General features: G+C 38.2%; 1 protein-coding gene across 1 annotated transcript; it reads right to left on the minus strand.

Moving 5' to 3' along the window:
• Nucleotides 1-6,361: 6,361 nt before the first annotated feature.
• LOC129770115 (pro-resilin) lies at nucleotides 6,362-18,160 on the minus strand. The gene is made up of 4 exons (XM_055772751.1): nucleotides 18,099-18,160; nucleotides 17,909-17,991; nucleotides 7,396-7,773; nucleotides 6,362-7,332 (listed from the first exon to the last, which is right to left on the minus strand). Exons 2-4 carry the CDS (start codon nucleotides 17,912-17,914, stop codon nucleotides 7,204-7,206), a joined length of 513 nt encoding a protein of 170 aa, XP_055628726.1. The 5' UTR covers nucleotides 17,915-17,991; nucleotides 18,099-18,160; the 3' UTR covers nucleotides 6,362-7,203.
• Between the last annotated feature and the right edge of the window lie 2,281 nt (nucleotides 18,161-20,441).

A 20,441-nucleotide genomic window follows, 5' to 3' on the forward strand; every position in this document is an offset into this window, starting at 1 on the left:
TTTCATTTGATTTGCATTGGCAGCCGTACCGCTGCAATTCTGTGTATTCGTCTACTTTTCGCAATTGCATACGATTCGGTCGCATTTTCGTACATAGGTGCATCGAATCTTTGAGCGCCATTTCGCGGTGGGGACGAGATGATTTGTATGCAAGGTTAAATACACTTCGTCTTGTTTTCGCCGTTGGGTGGCGTTCATGGTCAGGTCCAGGGTTTTATTATGTTAGAGATTTTATAAACTCAGATTAGAGGTTCTTCATCCGTTGTTGAGTAGTGAAATGAAAATATGTACGGTTTGGTTTCGGATGTTTTACAAAATGTGACTACTTTCTAGTCGAATTGCTGAGTATTTTTTATTTATACAATAAATATCTTTGGGAGCTGGGACCGACACTGATGTTGTGCGGACGCTCTTGATGCGCACCGAATGGAATGCGCGGCGGGAGAAAGTAGGGTCATAACGTGTTGAAATCTAAATATTAAAAATTCAAAAACCCAAAAATCAAAATTGTTAAAATTCTAAAAGTCTAAGAATCAAAACATTAAAATCTGAAAATCTGAGAATTTCAAAAAAAAAAATTCAAAATCTAAAATTTAAAAATTTGAAAACTTTAAAATTGAAAAATTTAAAAAATTGAAAATTAAAAGTTAAAAAATTTAAATATTAAAAAAATATTAAAAAAATAAATTTAAGATTTTAGAATCACATCACTTACCGTAGTGAATCCTGATTTTTTCTTAACCATTCCCACTAACAACTATCCCTTCCATGATAAACGCTAGGGAACCACGCTATAGAGGCGACCCTTCTGGCTATCGGGCGGCGAATATCATACTAACATTCCTTCCCTTCCGCTGGTGACTGTAAGGACGTGGCCGGCGTCGTCAAGCTTGAATCGCCGAAAATTGCACAACGAGAATGATTTGCTAGTCCCAAGCGCCATTCTGTGTGTTCTGTGTGCAATTTGGTTGGTTCAGGTCAATCACGGAGAGCAACTACGAATTGTACAGTCTACCCAAGCTCAAGCTCAAGCTCAAGCTCATTGAACTTTATTTCGTAAACTCTTTTTTGAAAGGTTTAATGGCCCTGATAAGCGCCGTGTTTTATGGAATGGCTCCAATTTAGAAAACTTGGTACTCGTGGTTTTGAAAAAAACCATTTCGAACGCCCTCGATGCCGCCTTGTTCTGGATATGCCACCAAAGCAGTTTGTATAAAGAATAAACTTTTTTCTTCCGCTACCTGATGCCGTTTTGCGATTGCGTTTGCCACTCGCCACTCGCTGCAACTGCCTGTTGTCTTACGGCAGCGGAGCGGGGACTTTTAAGCTGACTGACTGGCTCGAGAATTACGCATGTGTGAGACTGCGACCAATGTTTCGTTCATTTTTTGACGTAGGACTACGTCTAACCGGAAGATATAGGGGGTGAAATGGAAATCTAGGCACTGAACAAGTAGGAAAAAATGCAAGATTTGGAACGCTTATAACTCGAGCATTTCTCAATAGATCGCAAAGGTTTTTGCATCAATTGATAGGAAATATATCTACGCATCTATCATAACGAATAACATTTCATTTTTCTTGAGATAAATAATTGAATAATTGTGAAATAACAAGCATTGTCAAAATGCACTATGTGCCCATTTTTGATTGGTCCATTTTGTGCTCCTCAAATCGTACCGACCAAAACGGGCAACCAGAGCAGCAGCGAAATAGAATGAAGCACGATTGGAAAGGAAAAAGAAAAAAAATGAATGAAAAAAATAAAAACTATTAAACAACTTTTGGCATTTTCTTTTTATTCATACTTCGAGCCCAAGCCCGTATGCTCGCACCTTCCTCTTTACCCCGTCCATAAGGTTCTGTACAACGTCAGGTTGAAGTTTTTTTTGAACAGAAATCCATTTTCTCTTGAAGTCCGCCTCCGATTTGACAACTTTTGGGTGCTTCCGAAGGGCCTGCTTCATAATCGCCCAATATTTCTCTATAGGGCGAAGCTCCGGCGCGTTGGGCGGGTTCATTTCCTTTGGCACGAAGGTGACCCCGTTGGCTTCGTACCACTCCAACACGTCCTTTGAATAGTGGCACGAAGCGAGATCCGGCCAGAAGATGGTCGGGCCCTCGTGCTGCTTCAATAGTGGTAGTAAGCGCTTCTAAAGGCACTCCTTAATGTAAACCTGCCCGTTTACCGTGCCGGTCATCACGAAGGGGGCGCTCCGCTTTCCTCAAGAGCAGATCGCTTGCCACACCATGTACTTTTTGGCAAACTTGGATAGTTTCTGCTTGCGAACCTCCTCCGGAACGCTGAATTTGTCCTCTGCGGAGAAGAACAACAGGCCCGGCAGCTGACGAAAGTCCGCTTTGACGTAGGTTTCGTCGTCCATTACCAGGCCATGCGGCTTCGTCAGCATTTCGGTGTACAGCTTCCGGGCTCGCGTCTTCCCCACCATGTTTTGCCTTTCGTCGCGGTTAGGAGCCTTCTGAACCTTGTATGTACGCAGGTCCTCCCGCTGCTTGGTCCGCTGGACGAATGAACTTGACAAATTCAGCTTATTGGCGATATCCCAGACCGAACTTCTCGGATCACGTCAAACTGCTTAACTACGCGCTTGTGATCTTTTTCACTGACGGAGCATCCATTTTTGCCGTTCTTCACCTTCCGGTCGATGGTTAGGTTCTCGAAGTATCGTTTTAGTACTCTGCTGACCGTGGATTGGACGATTCCCAGCATCTTACCGATGTCCCGATGTGACAACTCCGAATTCTCTAAATGAGTGCGCAGGATTAATTCACGACGCTCTTTTTCGTTTGACGACATTTTTCCAAATTTACGAAAAATTGACAGTGAAGCATGGCCAACGTGATCTATACACTTTTATCTGATTATAAGCGAAAGCTGAAGATATAATTCCTAAAAATTAAATTTCTACAGCGTTTTTTCCGTGATACAATTTGATGTGACACACCCTTTAGTTTCGGCCGCGAAGTGATCGAGTTAGCTGGCAAAGCTGCTCGCGACGATAAGAAAAACCGCATTCAGAACAGACCACATCAAGACAACAACAGGCAGTTGCTGCGAGTGGCGAGTGGCAAACGCAATCGCAAAACGGCATCAGGTAGCAGAAGAAAAAAGTTTGTTCTTTATACAAACTGCTTTGGTGGCAAATCCAGAACAAGACGGCATCGAGGGCGTTCGAAATGATTTTTTTTTCAAAATCACGAGTACTAAGTTTTCTAAATTGGAACCATTCCATAAAACAAGGCGCTTTTCAGGGCCATTAAACCTTCCAAAAAAGAGTTTAGGAAATACAGTTCAGTGCTTTCTAAAACAATATCCAAAATAATAATAAAACACAAATTGATTTTTTCATAATTTGTTTGCCAGAATATGATGAGTATGTGAATTTGGCAGTTGTTTTGAGCTTATTGATTTTCACCAATTCTTAAATTGCTTCTAGATTGAAAGTACAGTAATTTACAATTAGTTCGACATTTAGCTAATTGGACGGACCTGTAATGCGACATATTTAGTTGGACATTTTTGTAAACATATAGTTCGGGGTCCAAATTATGACCCCACATTGAAAGTCGACACTGTACCACTGTCATCGCAAATTTTCAATTACAGGTAAAAATCACCTCCAATCCGACACTGAGTGATGGTAATGCGACGTGCCATTGAATGTAATTTACTGTAAAATATGTAACAAGCTGGATGGCAAGTGGCAAACGCAATCGCTAAACAGAAAGGTTTAGCCGAACAAGATGGGGATATCGAGTGATAACAAAACAATAAAGTCTTTAGATTGAAGATAATTTTGTGATCCTGAAAAGGACCCTTTTTAGCCTGCATGTTAATCCAACGAGCGAACAAATCGTAATGAATGTATTTTTTTGCCATCGCTCCCTTTTAACGCTCATTCGTTCGTCTCGTTGGACTCGCCCCTTTGGCTGAGTCTGCCGATTTGTCTCTATCCTGTGAGTGTGTACCGCTAGAGTATAAAACACGCGGACCTCAAAAAATATCTTATTTTCTTTCAAACCGTAAACCCGTGTGGTTGTACGGTATCGGCATCGTGGACGTAACAAAGGAGGACAAGTTAAGGGAAAGGAAAAGTCTTACTCGAACCATGCAGGTCTCCAGTTCCCTGTTGGTCGCATTCACTGATTGCTCCGCAAGGGTAACTAGGCCGAACGGATTGGTGCCGGAGCACCAGTATACCTAACAGCGATTATAGAGTTTTAGCCGTCGGAGTGCTCCAGTTGGCTTGCAAAGCTGCTCACGACAATCAGAAAACCCGCATCAAGAACAGAGCAGCTTCGGTTCGGCGCTCATCAAGGCAACAATTAGTTTCAGTGAGTGGCAAAGTGTTTCTCCGGCACGTCGCATTAAATGTAATTTACTGAACAACATGTCACAAGCTGGATGGGAAGAAATTTTCCAACTGTGAAAGCTGTGGCGAGTGGCAAACGCAATAGCTAAACAGGGAGGTTTAACCGAACAAGATGGGAATATCGAGTGATAACAAAAACACAACACCAAAGGTTCTTTTCAGAACCATCAACATGTTCATAAAGAGTAAACAGTAAACTAATCCATTTGTCAGGTAGATAGGTAGGTATTCACGTAGGAGAAGAAAATAAAACAATATATTTAAAATATATATTTAACAAAAGCTGTCCCCTTTGTATAGTCCTACGTCACTCCGGTTATGTCCCCGACATTACCCACCCGTCTTTTTCTTTTTCCTTTCCAATCGTGCTTCATTCTATTTCGCTGCTGCTCTGGTTGCCCGTTTTGGTCGGTACGATTTGAGAAGCACAAAATGGACCAATCAAAAATGGGCACATAGTGCATTTTGACAATGCTTGATATTTCACAATTATTCAATTATTTATCTCAAGAAAAATGAAATGTTATTCGTTATGATAGATGCGTAGATATATTCCCTATCAATTGATGCAAAAACCTTTGCGATCTATTGAGAAATGCTCGAGTTATAAGCGTTCCTAATCTTGCATTTTTTCCTACTTGTTCAGTGCCTAGATTTCCATTTCACCCCCTATATCTTCCGGTTAGACGTAGTCCTACGTCAAAAACCAATCGCACATAGCAGCCTCAAGTTAAATATTCATTTGGCTAAAATGAAATTCAATTCTGACGTCTTCAATTATCAATATGAAAATGACACTGGGTGGAAAAATAAACTTAAAAAGATATTGAAGAACAAAAGTTCATTTGCCCATATTCACTAGTTGCCTGGATCTGTCATTTTGATTTTCGTTTGGAAGATATAGGTTTTCGATGCAAACTAGTCCAAAAATCTATGCATTTGAGTTTAGCGAAGATGATTTTTTAACTTGTTCATATCTTGAATAAATAAAATAATACGAATGAGCTGAAATGGTAAAAGTAAAGTAAGTGAGTGAGTGAGTAAGTGCAAAAGAGCTTTGAGCTCCTTCGTTCAGAGTAATACATCGATGAATTAATTTCGTAACTCATTGTGATATGATATGTTTCAAAATTAAAATGAATCACTTAATAATTCAACTACCAATAAACTAATTGGAAAAAAAGAAACACCAATAGCATATTTTGCCGCTTGGCCTGAAGCTTATTCCACGCTTAAAGAAGACGTCTATAATTTGATGCTGTTAGGCTATTAGTGTGGCGCTTCTTCTCGCGGTCGCATTTTGCCGGCATCTTTTTACATCAAACTCTGTGTTTCTATGCTTTCATTGACTGTTTTTTCCTTTTTGTTTTTCGATCTCTTTTTATGCCATTATTTTATGATCGCGGAAAAGGTTCTCTTTGTTTTGTGCTGGTTGGTATTTTGCATGGTGAGACAGTTGACTCATCTCCCGACGGTAGTGTTGTTGTCATTCAAATTAGAGCGCCATTATTTCGAATGGTACAAGGATCGATAAATGGATTGCTATCGTTTGTTTGAATTCGTGTCATCGTTTACCGATGGGAAGAATGTCGCAGAGATCTTCCATAGCAACATACCCAAGAACGTTTTGATGGATAAACCACAATCTGTCCTCACAGATAGCGCTGGTGCATTGACAACATCGATGTAGTTATTACGCTGTTGTGACGTCTCTATGATCTACGACCAGATGATTAATGCTGTGGGTTGATTGATTAGCTGGTCGTGTACTGGAATCAAGTTGCATCGCAGAACAATTTGATTTACAGATTGAATGGTACGTGTATCTTAGGGTAAAAAAGGGGTATAATTAATACAAAAAATTATAGAAGATTATATGCGATGTATCTCTACATCCATCTGGAGTAAACCTTGAGTTCCCGGAAAAAATAATGTGATACTATTTTTTTCTAGCAAAACTATGTGCATTGTTTTCAATAGTTCACAACAAACAATCAACGGCGCTCAGGCAGCTTTCAGTACTCGCTCCGTTTAAGCGTGAAGAGCCGGGCAACCGTTGGTCGTGAGTTGCTTGTTCGTCTGGTTTTATTTAGTTTTTTAAAACTTTGTATCTATACATATTACAAAACACTGTAATATTACAAAACGAAAAAGGGGGATGTACACGTTTACCTATTTACAGAGGTTTTCTTCTAAGAATGTTGTTGGTTAGTTCGTATCGTTATCTGCTCTCGATGGTTCGAAGATACGAGCTTAGTCCTATTCCTTGTAGTTCTTCTTAGTTTCGTTATTTTTTGTTTCATCAATTTCTCTTAAGCGTTTATGGCAGTTATCATCGTTTTCCTCACAAATATTTTCATTTGCATGCGTAGTGTTAAACATATAATAATAGTTGTGGTTTTTTTTGTTGCCAATCGATGCTGCTCGATCGGCCTTGTTTTTCGTATCATCCGGAACGTTTGTTCCTGGAATTAATTAAAGCGTCGATTTGCTTCGTATTCTCGATAAATGTTCGCGATGCTCGGGTGCTTCAGTTGAAATCGTTTGTTTTTCTGTGTGTAAAATACCGCGACGAACTTTGTAGATTTGACAGCCGATGAGAAAATACTGGCCTGTTGATAGGATTACGATCCATGGCTATCATCTAACGTTAGCCGAACAACCGCGATTTATATTGAGAATAGGAAAGCAAAAGCGTTACAATTGTCTAAGTAAACAAAGAATTAACTAGCGTTGGAAAATTCGTTCCTAATAGCTTTGAGTACGTGGCGTTGAGGGTTCTGGTTGGAAATAGCTATCACATTCTGCTCTACTGGTAACCCTGGAATCCACCCTGACCACCTGGGTATCCACCGGCACCTCCGTTAGTACCAGTGCCGACGTTCTCGTAGGTGATGGTTGGGCGGTATCCGTTCTGGTCGGCTTCGTAGTTCACAACCTGAGATGGAATACGAACGTAGTTACGGTAATTAGGGCACAATTTGAACTAGAAGCCACTCACTTGCTTGCGACCATCGGGAAGCAGGACGTAGTATCGGCCAACGGTGCGGTCTCCATCGCGTTGCTCCATGTGGCCAAAGTCATTGCCCGACTGGTAGTCCTGAACGGCGTACTCGAAAGAGTACTTGGCTGGCTGACTGTTCGCATCGTCGTAGTATCCACCGGATCCACTGCCGCCAGATGGGGCACCGTATTGGGACGACGGGGCTGATGGGTAGTTGTAGCCGTTATTGTTTGTGTTATAGTTGTAACCGTTATTCCCATTGAAGCCTCCCTGTTGCTGCTGTTGGGCCGGAGGAAGATAGTTGCTGAGCGGGGATGGTGGCTCTGCTGCGGCTAGAGCGGCCAGCGAAAGGACAGTAACGATAGCGACGAAGATCTATCACAAAAAAGTGCATGCACGCAAGAGAAGTGAGGTGAGATTAGAGGAAAATTGTTTGAAATAAACTATTAATGAGTTTTCACGAGTCTGCACGAAAACACACAATCGTCGCACTGTTTCAAATTCAACTGAAAATATTTTAAGCTCCTGGCTGAAACGCTGTTCGTTCCGCTGTTGATTTTCGTCACATACGGAAGTTTTTTTTTTATCATTCTCAATTACAATCGTTGTTGATGGCATGGTTGAAGTGTTTTGAATTGAATATTCATAGTCATTGGTATTGTGCACTTGCGTTCAGCCCTGCAACCTGTTTCTTTGGAGAGAAGAGTGCGCGTTGGAATTACCTATCAATAACATTGTGAAGAATGATTCGACAGATTTGGATTTTTTTGTTTATTTGGGTTTGGCTTGTTGATAATTGTATGTGATGGCAAGAGATTGCTCGCGAATGAAGAAAATGTTACTCGTGTTCGTTTTTATATTGAATTATATTGAATATTGGAATACAGATGAAGTGAAGGTAATTCTAGAGAAATACGGATACAATCATACACGGGTTGGAAAATACAGCTCTGTATTCATAAAGTTGGCAATCGACTGCAATTCAATTCATAATTAAATTAGGTTCTGATTAGCTATTTCACAATTTACATCGTTTGGCAACCAAAAAACTCGTAATACTCGGTCATGATTTTTTTTGTGCAGTGGAGACACTGTCGTGGACACGATGCGTCAAAATTTTCTAAATTGTTTTATTTCGAGAACATTCAGCCGAGACGTAATGTGCGGAAAAGTAATCAAAAAGTAATCTCAAATGGATTGGATTGTGCAAGTGAACACGTAAAATGTTCATCAGAATATCATTTTTTCATGACTTCTTAATTTTCTTTCAGATCATCTTGTAAAAAATTCTATTGGATTGTTCTGAAAATTCGTGCCGGCAATTCTAGCCATACGTATGCGACACCATATGTACTAACATAAAGAGTTATCAGTGCTAACATTGAAGCAACGACAGCAATCATTTTGAATTTGACCATTTGGAAGCTACTATAGATGTTATTGTAGATGCTCCTGTAGAAACACGGGAAAAAACAATTTCGCAATCTCTCCTTTTAACTTTGTATCAACCCCATCTACAGTGACGTCTCAATTATATCACGCTCAGAAAAAAATTTCGGGTGATGTAATGGAAACGTGATATATTCGAAACAGATATTTTTTTTTGTAATGAAAAATCAGTTTTTTCCCCAGCATGTATGATTTTAACACTATTTTGGGTTCGACATGAAAAATGTATCAAAAAACATTTAAAACATTGTTTATCACATGAACGCGTTATACAACAAATAACATTAAGCATCGAGACGATTGTTGCAGAGCTTTTTTTCACATTAATCTCTCGTATTTATCTTAAACAGCATTATATGAAAAATGGTATTGATCTATAATCGCATCACTATTATCTTTGACTGTCTTTCCGTGTTAATTTCCCTCAGTTGATGTTGATGACGAAGCGTGCCGCCAGGACTCAAATAAGAAAGATACTACATCTTTCTTTCTACTACATCTTCAGTGCCCTGTTCAATGTTTCTGAACTTCTAGTTTTCTTCGTTAGATTAGGTTAAATGAGTAATAAATGTTGCATTCGACGATAGAAAAAAAATTTGATTATCAATCTATTATCAGAGAAAATTTCATCCCCTCAATGGTGAATAAATTAAAAGGGCTTTAGTTTGTAGTTTAATTTTGGGCTGAAAGCGCACTTTCGCGACACCTAATTTTGAAAGCAGATACTCGATACCACACTGGAAGTGTCGTTTTTATAGACCATCGAAAGATTCTCAATCTTCCAATTATCATCAATGGCAGATTATCAGTATCTGAAACAACAAACGTGGCATAAAAATGATCATGTATCACCGACTATCTTGAAATGGAACTTTAACAATTGACGAAATGAAATACTCTTATACGGATCAATCGTGGGAAATAGCACATCTCACACAATCGAAGAGTCGCTAAAAATAACCCTTATTTGTTAATTCTGAACCTATTAAAGTGATAGGAGAGCTTTCAAAAGAAAACGCTACAAATTTTACAGTAAGGAAATTTTTCGTATGCACCGTGATTACGGCTAATCAATACAATTGGTATAAATTCTTAAAATATTTTTTTTGCTCAATTCTCATGTTTTGTTACATAATTTAACGAAGAATTGAACTTTTCACATTATTTTTCATGTTTCGAAAATCGTGATATAAACGAAACATTTTCAGTGATAAAATCGAGAGTGATATGAACGAGTCGTTGTAAAGACGCCCAGTGATATAGCACATATATATAGCATTAGTATGTCTAATAATCAGGAAATATAATTTAATTCACCTCAAAGATTCGAATTCACGCTTTTCATCAAATGATAACAATTCTATTTTTTGATTTGTTGAACGTCCACAGCCCCCATCTAGGTAGCATCGATGATGACAAAGAAATATTCTACGCGCAACCAGATCGTTAATACGATTACTGCCCCGAATACGACATCATAATCGTCATCGATGATTTGAACGCTAAGGTCGGCCAAGAGGAGGAGCTCGGACCGATAATTGGTAGGTTCAGCGCCCATCCGCGAACAAACGATAACGGCCTAAGACTTGTCGACTTCGCTGCCTTCAAGAACGTGGCTTTACGCAGCACCTTCTTCCAGCACAGCCTGCGATATCGTTAAATCTGGGGATCACCTCAGCAAACGGAAACACAAATCGACCACGTTTTGATCGATGGTCGGTCCTTCTTCGATATCATCGACGTCAGAACCTATCGAACCACTTACGACGACTGCAGGAACCGAACGTTGCTGCAACATACGCGTAGCGTCCTGGAGCAACGTAATCGGGGGTAGATGAACTTAATGATGTTCCCTTCGATGAATGTTGGAGTACCTTGAACAGCAATCAGAAGGACTGCAGATCATACCGTTACCGTTCATACAAAGTGTATCATACCGTTATCGGGTATGAATAATGGAACGAATGGTCTGACGATGAGTACCAAGGACTTCTGAGCGAAAAGGATGTATCCCCACGCAGCCATACTGCAACGAACGACTTGACAAAACGTGAACGATACCGACTGAAGCGAAGGCAGCAAACCCATTTCTTTCGGGAAAATAGGGCAGCCTGGCAGAGAAAAAAATGTGAGGAGATGGAACTGCTTTTTCGTTTTCGAGAATCGGAGAAGCTCTTCAAGAAACTAAACACCTTGCATAACTGCTCTATGCCGCAGGCCGAATCGTGCAGGAACAAAGAAGGATGTATCTTGACGAACGCGAAGTGATCAAAAGGTGGAGGCAGCACTATGAGGAGCACCTGAACAGTGCGCGGACCGGATACCATGACGGTATTAAAGAGCACTACACTGGTACAGTGAACAATGACTTTTGGAGTGCATGCAACGGTTGATAGTCAAGATGTGGGACATGAAATTGCTACCGGAGGAGTGGAAAGAAAGGGTAATCTGCGTTATCTATTAAAAGGTGAGAAGTTGGATTGCAAGTATTGCTAGAAATCACGATCCTTAATAATGCCTATAAAATTTTATTCCAGATCCTCTCTTGCATTCTAACACCAATAATAAGCAGATTTGTGGGAAGTTGTCAGGCCGGGTTCCTGTATGATTGCTCGACGACGAACCAGATATTTACACTGCGGTAGATCCTCCAAACATGCAGCGATTATTGAATCCCTACGTACCATATTCTCGTCGACTTCCGCATACGACACGAATGATCGATGACAGCTATTGAGAATCATGGACGGTGTGTGGTACAGTGTGCGGATCTTGGGCGATCTGTCGGAATCATTTGAGACTCACAGGGGACTTCGACAAGTCGATAGGCTCTTCTGTCCGCTCTTTAACGTGGCGCTAGAAGCTGCTGTGTGGAAAGCGGCCTTCAACATGCGGCGTATGATTCTCAACAAGTCCGGTCGATTCATCTGCTTTGCCGACATAATCGGAAGACTACATGCGCCGGTAGTGGGCCTGTAAACTCTACTGAAACACGGAGCAGGTCTCATTGGGCTTGGGATCAATGCTCCTAAAGAGGCACTGATCGTAACAGAATCTTACTTGGTAGTATGTTTGTGATCGTGGACGAAGTGCTCGTGGTGGTTGACGAGTTTATGTACCTTGGCTCGTGGACACTAATTTACAGCAACAACATCCGTGAAATTCGAAAACGCATAGTCAGCGGAAGTCGTGCCTACTACGGGTTCCACAAATCCTTGAAGTCCAACAAACTCTCACCCCGTACGATGTACGACTATGTACTATGTACAAATCCCAGATTCGCCCAGTAGTCCTCTACGGGCACGCAGCATGCACAATGCTCAAAGAGAACTCATAAGAACTTGGTGTTTTCGAACGCCGAGTGCTCAGGAAAATATATTGTGGTGTACAGGGAAACGAAGTATGGGAAGGGTGATGAACCACGAAGTGGCGCAACTCTATGGTGAACCCAGCATCCAGAAAGTCGCCAAGGCTGGATGAGTGCGTTGATGACCCAGCAAGCGAGTTGGTTGGACCAGGTGGAGCATGTTTTTTGATGGCTGTGAGTGGAGGATGTAGTTCCCGTGGCCGAGTGGTTAGCGTCCCACACTATCACGCCAGGGGTTCGTTTTCGATTCCCGTTCTGGCCGGGGGATTTTTCACCAAAGAAAATTCTTTCGGCTTTTACTGTGGTTACGCGTATTTTAGAGTTTGCCACACCAGAGTAATTTCAAGGCGTCTTATTCGGCATAGAAATCTCAACCGAGTACTACTAATGAAAATGACGCAAGTTATGCTACGTTGAGAAGGCAAAAGTTCCACTAGAACGTTAGTGATATCCAGGAAAAAGAGTGGAGGATGGAAAGAACTAGCGTGGAATCACATCCCAGAGAAAGATATTTGATAGTCTACAATCATACACTGTTCCATGTGAAAAGCTACATTTGATATTGTATTTCGCATCTGGCGTACCATGAAAAAGGGTAATCGAATTCATACCATTTATATCGATCTGGAATCAGTATTCGTATTGACTTTAAAATTGTTAGTCAAGTTCAACAAATCAGGAGTCTTATCTATATTGCTTTCCTGACTAAGGTCATACACCATGTCCATTATATTGAAAACTAAGGCAACAGTGTACTGTTTGAATGTGTATGTGTGTGCAAACGCGCGGTGTGAACAAATGTTTTCACTTTCTGTAGTGTTCATTTTGTACAAGACCACAATATCTGATGAATGCAAGCCTTTCAATCTAGACAAAAACTCACATAAATCGGTAATTTTAAGTTACGTAAACAGATCAATCGCTATGGTCCTGATGGATTCAATGAATACTGGTGTGATTAATGAAAGTAGGGACACAATTTATGCATATATTTGGCTGATTATGCATGGTATGTGCAGGATTTTGTGCAGCTGGAAAACTCAAGATAGCTTTCACATCCCTAAAAACGAAAAGCGAGGACTGTATACGGGTTCTGGAGGGCTTGGCTTGATCGTTTTTAGGTAAATATAGTCGAATACAATTTACGTTTGTCGCAATCACTGGATCAAGGACGGAAACATAGATTAGCTGAACAAAACAGCTCGTTTTCGGAACTTAAACCTAGTAAAAACCTTTAGGGGATTCTGGTTTGAGGGATTCACGCCGAGGGAAAGCTAAGTATGCTATTGTATACAAGTTCAAGGCAGCTACATGCTATTGAACCGTCTGAAGGAAGCAATCGTCTAAAAGCAGCCTATTTTTGGCCAATGTGAGTTATACACACCGATAGTGACTGACCAGAACGGAAGATGATTCAAAGCTTATTATTAGGGATGGATATCTCAACTGGGTATCAGTGAAAAAAAGCAAAGCACATAAAGTTATGTTGGGGATGCGAAAATTATTCATGAACGTTAGTGTGAAAAATGAGAAATTGATTCATTTGTGGTTCTCACTGAATGCAACATTTGTTATCACCAAGAATTAATGAAAAGATATGTCAACCCTACTCATAAATGACGAATGTAATACAACTCGTTTTAGGAGTTGGCAGCACCATCTCAGATAGATGCGCAACGTTGAGGGTGTAAAAACATTTGTCATCTGAGGAATTCTGCGTACTTGAAATAATTAAGAAAGACTACTTTTTGAAAAAGGTCATTTTTTTTTTCTTAATTTTTTACAAAATTTATTATTCAAAAGCTATTCTACCTATAAAATTTTGGTCAAAAAATTAAAAATTGTTCAAATCACACTGAACAAAAATTTAAATTGAAATTCATTTTTCTCAAAAATGTTTTTTTTTCTATAAAATTCTCAAGAAATATACGAATAACCCTTACATTTTTCAACAAGTCATCCATGCATCGGAAAAGTTTTGTAACAACAACTTTTTGATTTTTCTATGAAAAAGTTACAACTAATCCTAATTTTGTTTATATGTAGTTAAGATAGCGATATAGTGTCATTTTAGATTTAAATGAAATATGAACATTTGTCGATGACATCAACTTTCTATCTTTCATAGCTTCTGGGATATATGGAATTTTTATTTGGAGACTCCTGAAAAAATAAATTTTATTCATAACATTTTTGTATGTAAATTCTCCCGTTACACATGTTTTTGAAATTTTTCTGTGTAGAAAACAGTTTGCGGAGTATGTAAATCGCGATAATTTACATATAAAAATGTGACGAGTTGAACATTAATAGTAATTTTTCAAAGAAAATGTGAAAATGTTGTTGTTATTAAAAAAATCCGTGTAGCAGTGTCTTTCTTCCGAGATATAGATGATTTGTTGGTAATTGTTTAGGCTATTGAAGTATATATTATTGAAAATTTAAAAAACAATATTTTTGAGTAAAATTAATTTTAATTTTTAAAGTATTCAATGAATTTTTCTTTTCAATATATTTTTTTGAATCTGTTTGATTTTTTTTAACCCATTAGTGCCCAGCGTATGAAATTTAATACGCAAAAATGCCCGTTTTTGAAAAACTGTTTTTGATGAAACTAAATTGTTAAGCGCATTTTAAATGATACCACATGACAATTTAAGAATGTTTCTTGTGTCCGTGTCATTTTATCTACCATTTTTGTTGTTTTGCTGTGTATTGAAGCTTGCAAAGTTCGAGTTTCCCGCAAAAGTCGCAAAGTAAACATAACCTATACCTGGGCAATAATGGGTTAATGAAAACATATATTATTTCCTACATTTCATACTTTAACCAACAGCTTTTGCGTAAGATTTTTCTTGAAATTTTAAGTTTTTTTTCCTTTTTTTAGGAAAATTGTGAAAATTGGAAACTCGAAAACTATAAGACCTACAACATATTGGTTGAAGGATGAAATGTAGGAAATTATTTAAGTTTTCAATCAAAAATATCAAACAAATTTAAAAAAAGAAATTGCGTTGAGGCAAAATTATTTTGGATTTATTTTCCCAAAAACGTCTTTTTTTTTTAATTTTGAACAAGAAATGTTTGAATAGCTCATACAATTACGAACAGGTCACCCTTACATCGCAAGAAGGGCATTGCTACAGAGAGAAAGTTTTCCCAACAACAACTTTCTCATGTTTTTTTTGAAAAATTATTATTAATAATTGACTCGTCACATTTTAGTGTGTACATTATCGCGATTGACATGTTCTGTAAACTCTTTTCTACCGTTCTGAATCATATTTCGGATACTCTTTAGAAATAACTTGAAATGCTTAATGCGCTGATGATATAACTAAAGGGTTACTCGAAAGAATCAATAGGGATATTAATTTTATAGTTATATCATCAGGACATTAATCATTTCAATTTATGTTTAATGAGTGTCCGAAACATGATTCAGAACGGTATTTAGTAACACGTCATAAAAATGTCAAACGCGAGAATTTACACACAAAAATGTAACGAAGACTTTTTCAGGAGTTTCTATATAAAGATGCCATGTTCCAGAAACTAGAAAAAATAGAAAATTGACGTCTTCGACAAAAGTTTTTATGTCAATAAGATCTACACTATATCGCTATCTTGTCTTTAAACAAAATTAAGATTAGTTGTAATTTTTTCAAAGAAATCGTCAAAAAGATGTTGTTAGAATAATTTTTGCCCATCTTCCGAAGTATGGATGACTTGTTGGAAATTGTGAGGGCTATTCATATATTGTTTCTAAAATTTAAAAAAAAAGTGTTTTTGAGAAAAAATTTCTATTTTTAAAAGAATTTTCCTTTCAGTGGATTTTTTTTTATTAATATTTAAATATTTGTACATTTCATTCTTTAACCAAAAATTTGTAGGTTATGGCCCTTTTCAAAAAGTAGTCTAATTGTTTTTTGAATGTTTTAAGTATGAAAAGTTACTTGAATGACCAATGTATTTAAACACACAACGTTTCATTGTAATCTGAGATATTGCTGCCAATTACCGGTCGAGTTGGCATCAAATTCGTCACATGGAAAAACATTATCGTAGAACTGTCCAAAGAATACCTCAGTAGTTTAAGTTATAATGTTGATCTCATTGCAACAATTGGAGCATTACTAATGGTATTTGAAATATGGTTTGAGTTTCTTTAGCGCTCAGTTGTCAATGCTTATATTTATCCAGGACACTATTCTTGTGAAGTTGTTGTTGTTTCGGTATACTTCAAATCATCGGAAAGATTTACGTGCCAACTACTGTATGTGTGAACAACGTATCATATATTGCAACTAGCCATCTATCGAAAAGTTTTAGGCTCCTTTCAAAAGACGGATACTAGGAATTTAATTTTGAATTTCAACCGATTGGAACGACCTTATTAAGTGGGCTTCAATAACAAAAAAGGAATAAAAAAGGATATTGACTGTTTTAATAAGTGTGTCTTTGTTTTTTTGCTATCGAATTTATCGTCAATTTAATTATTATTGAGGTTGTGTACTAGACAGATGAAGAAGGATTGAATAAAACTATGCATTGATATCGTACTATCACAATTATTATAGGGCTGCCCATTGAAAAACTGATCAGATAGGAAGCCTCAACCTCAATCTTATACAAATGAAAGAGAAAATCAATGGGAATGCCCAGAGACACATGATTATTAAAACTTTTAATATAATTCCTCAAATCTATATGGGCCTATATGAACGTATTTAGACCTATTCAGCATTATATATAGCCATTCCATGCCAAACCGATATAGTGGTTCTCAGATTTTCGTGAGAAGTGGTAGTTTTGTTCTTTATCGCAAAACATTTGACCAGTATTTTTTATTTTTTCAGTAGTTAACCGATGGTCCAAAAAATCATTTTTTTTTTTCAAAAATTACTTTGTTCAAAAACTTATTACTTTTGAACTATTGGACCGATTCACATGATCGATATATCAAACTGAAGCCAATTAGCCAAATCGCCTTTTTTGAAATAATGACACATTTGACAATTAATTGAATTCTAGTAGCATACATCCAGTCTAGTCGCATAGAAATATTAAACGAAGACTGAAAACATGTTACCTTTGAAAAATCATGACTTGCAAACGAAAAATAACACATCTATGATTTTTGGAAAAATATAAAAAAATATAGCATCCTTGGTCCCGAAACCATGTAAACTATTAAAAACTAATACAATAAATAATTTCGAAATCAATATCCATTTTTTTTTCGCAAGTCTAGTATTTTTCAAAAAAGACTATCTAATTGGCTTTAATTCGATATGTCGATCATCTGAATCGGTCCAGTAGTACAAAAGTTATGAATCTTCGATAAAAGTCATTTTTGGAAAAAAGAAGGAAAAATTGATTTTTCGGACAATCCTAAAATAGAAATGATCACCCTAATGGAAAAATAAAAAAATGCGGGTCAAATGTTTTGCGATATAGAACAAAACTACCAATTTTCACGAAAATCTAAGAGCCACTATATCGGTTTGGCATGGAATGGCTGTATATACAAGTTTCAGTTTTTCACCACAACATTTTTTTGCCAACTAGTACACGATCTTAGCAAAATCGTTCTTTTCGGAGTAAAGCACATTATCCAACTTCATTCTCCAAATAAGTTCTTCAAGAATCACGCAACACATGACAATTATACACGTATTAAAACTTATATACCTTCATGATTGACACTGGTTTATCACTTGCAGAACACTAAAATGCGCACTGTTGAGGAAAATTGCACTTCGTGAGAGACAGATCTGGAACGAAAACACACACAAGAAACGTTCGTTGTTTAGTCTGCACTTCCTTATCAGCGGTGGTTTCATAGAACCCTTCCAGAACCGATTTCCGGCAGAACACTCACTTTAGAAGAAAACAACTCTGGGCCTAGCTCTGGTACTTTGTACTCCGAATGGTGGTTAATTTGTGTATGATTTGCTACAATCATTCCGGCCGTATTTATATACATTGAGTGGCGCGTGCATAGCCCAGCATAAAGCTTCTTCGTTTTCGCCGCGCCGTTCCTCCCGAGCAGCAGCCGGAGAACGGTATGTTGCGGGTGCGAAGCGTCATCTTCTTCGCCGAAACTCTCGCAGAACGTCCTCAGAAGGGGTTGAAAAGCGCGCAGACGGCGGCGCTACTGATATCGTCGGTTACCAGAGCGATGCTGAGAGACGAACCTCTCGCTGACCCATGACAGCATAGCGCAACTAGAGCGAGAGACACCATAGCGCGAGTGGGTGGGTGGGTGATGATTGTACTCAACTCTGTGGAGCTTGAGCATAGGTACTTTGTTTACTCACGACCGGTGCGTTCTTCTTCGCCAAGTCTCCACGGAGCCGTGGAAAGTGAGAGTGATTTTTGCGAGATCGGTGGGTTGAAAGTGAAACGAGGCTACAAAAATGGTTCAAATTTACTGCAGCACTTCTTGGGACAGATGAGGTTGGTGGCTACAAATGTTTCTCACGGTATCTGGAGAGCTGTTTTTTTTTCTTCAACGAAATTAAGAGAGAACAAAGCTAGTGCATTTGAGAGGTGATCGGGCGCCTTCGAGAATGAAATTATCTCACTCGGTGTGTAGAATGTGTGAGGTCTGTCGCGCAAATTATTACTGATGACAGAGATGACAACGCAGGTGACCCTGGCGTTGACGGATTTTGATGGATTTAGGACCATGCTTCCAGCTGTTGACTCATATGAACATTAATGTGAATGCAGATAGGTAGCATTAGTTAGAAGAAGCGCAGAACAGACAATGTTGGGGCAGGAATTACGAGTGTTACAGGTTTTATTAGTGATTGTTTGTTTGTTTAGTTTGTTTTTATGGTTATTTGAAAATCTTCAAAAAGGTACGAAATGCAAAAAATCGAAAACAGTACATTGCAGTTGAAAATTCGTCAACGCTCAATAAAGCTATGCCACACAGTCCAATGATGTACATAACAAGATGGATTCCCAAGGTTCTATTAATTCCATATTCGAGATCGAGATTAGGGTGGCAGATAAAATGGTCATGTAAAATTTCAAAAACCGACCATGTACATTTTGTTTATTGGCCCAACAAAATGATCTGTGCCAAGTTTCAGCTCGATCGGACATGATTTAGGGATGCCTTAAAGCGTTTTGATTTTTTGATACTCTTAAATCTCCCAAGGGGGGAGTAGAGGAAATTTGGAAAATCGATTTTTTTTTTCGATGCCAAATAACTTAAAAATGCATGAAACGTCGAGATCTGGTATCATCTCGAAAAAAAAAATTTTGGCCGAAACCGACCTTTTGGGACCTGAGAGGCAATGAAGGTATAAAAAAAATTATCGAATTTAAAGACCTGACCATGTACATTTGGTTTATTGGCCCCAAAAAATGACCTGTGCCAAATTTCAGCTCAATCGGACATGATTTAGGGGTGCCTCAAAGCTCTAAAAGTATTGATCGTTTGATCTTCGCAAATCTTCCAAGATGGGAGTAAAGGAAATTTAGAAAACCGAAATTTTGTTTTCGATGCCAAATGACTTAAAAATGCATGAAACGTAGAGATCTGGATCTGGTGTCATCTCGAAAAAAAAATTTTGGCCGAAAATCGACCTTTTGGGACTTAGCCTGAGAGGCAATGAAGGTATAAAAAAATTATCATGTACATTTTGTTTATTGGCCCAAAAATGACCATGTAGGTCGGTTTTTGAAATTCGATGATGAAATGTTTCCCATACATCCATTGCCACCCTAAGCGAGATGTTTATTTCAACGTTTATTTCAACTCAACGAGTGTTAGGTTACGATCGTCTTTATGTTACAGCATATTAGAGTGGTGCAACTCTTTGATAGCTGTCGAATTAAGAATATCTCACCATGTTGTTCGATTTGCTCTCGATCATTTTCAGAAGAGATAGAAGAGTTACAGATAAACGGTGATTAATTAAGGACAATATGATTTAAAATCGATTAATTGAATGAAGTTGAGAAATGTTGTTACTTACCGACGAACTAGATTTTGTATTACCGAAACGGAATGAATTTAAAAAAAAATTGGTACTGTATGTAGATCAACAAAACGCCAACAAAAAAAGAGATGATAATTAAACGAGTGCATAGAGAAAAGGATTATCCTGAAGCATCCCAAGAATTTCTAAACAGCTAGTCAATATCTTCACATATTAAAACTTCTCAGAATTACCTATTTTCAGTGAGCGAAATGTTTTAAAAATAA

This window comes from Toxorhynchites rutilus, chromosome 2, assembly GCF_029784135.1.
Source record: "Toxorhynchites rutilus septentrionalis strain SRP chromosome 2, ASM2978413v1, whole genome shotgun sequence".
Taxonomy (NCBI): Eukaryota; Metazoa; Arthropoda; class Insecta; order Diptera; family Culicidae; genus Toxorhynchites; species Toxorhynchites rutilus.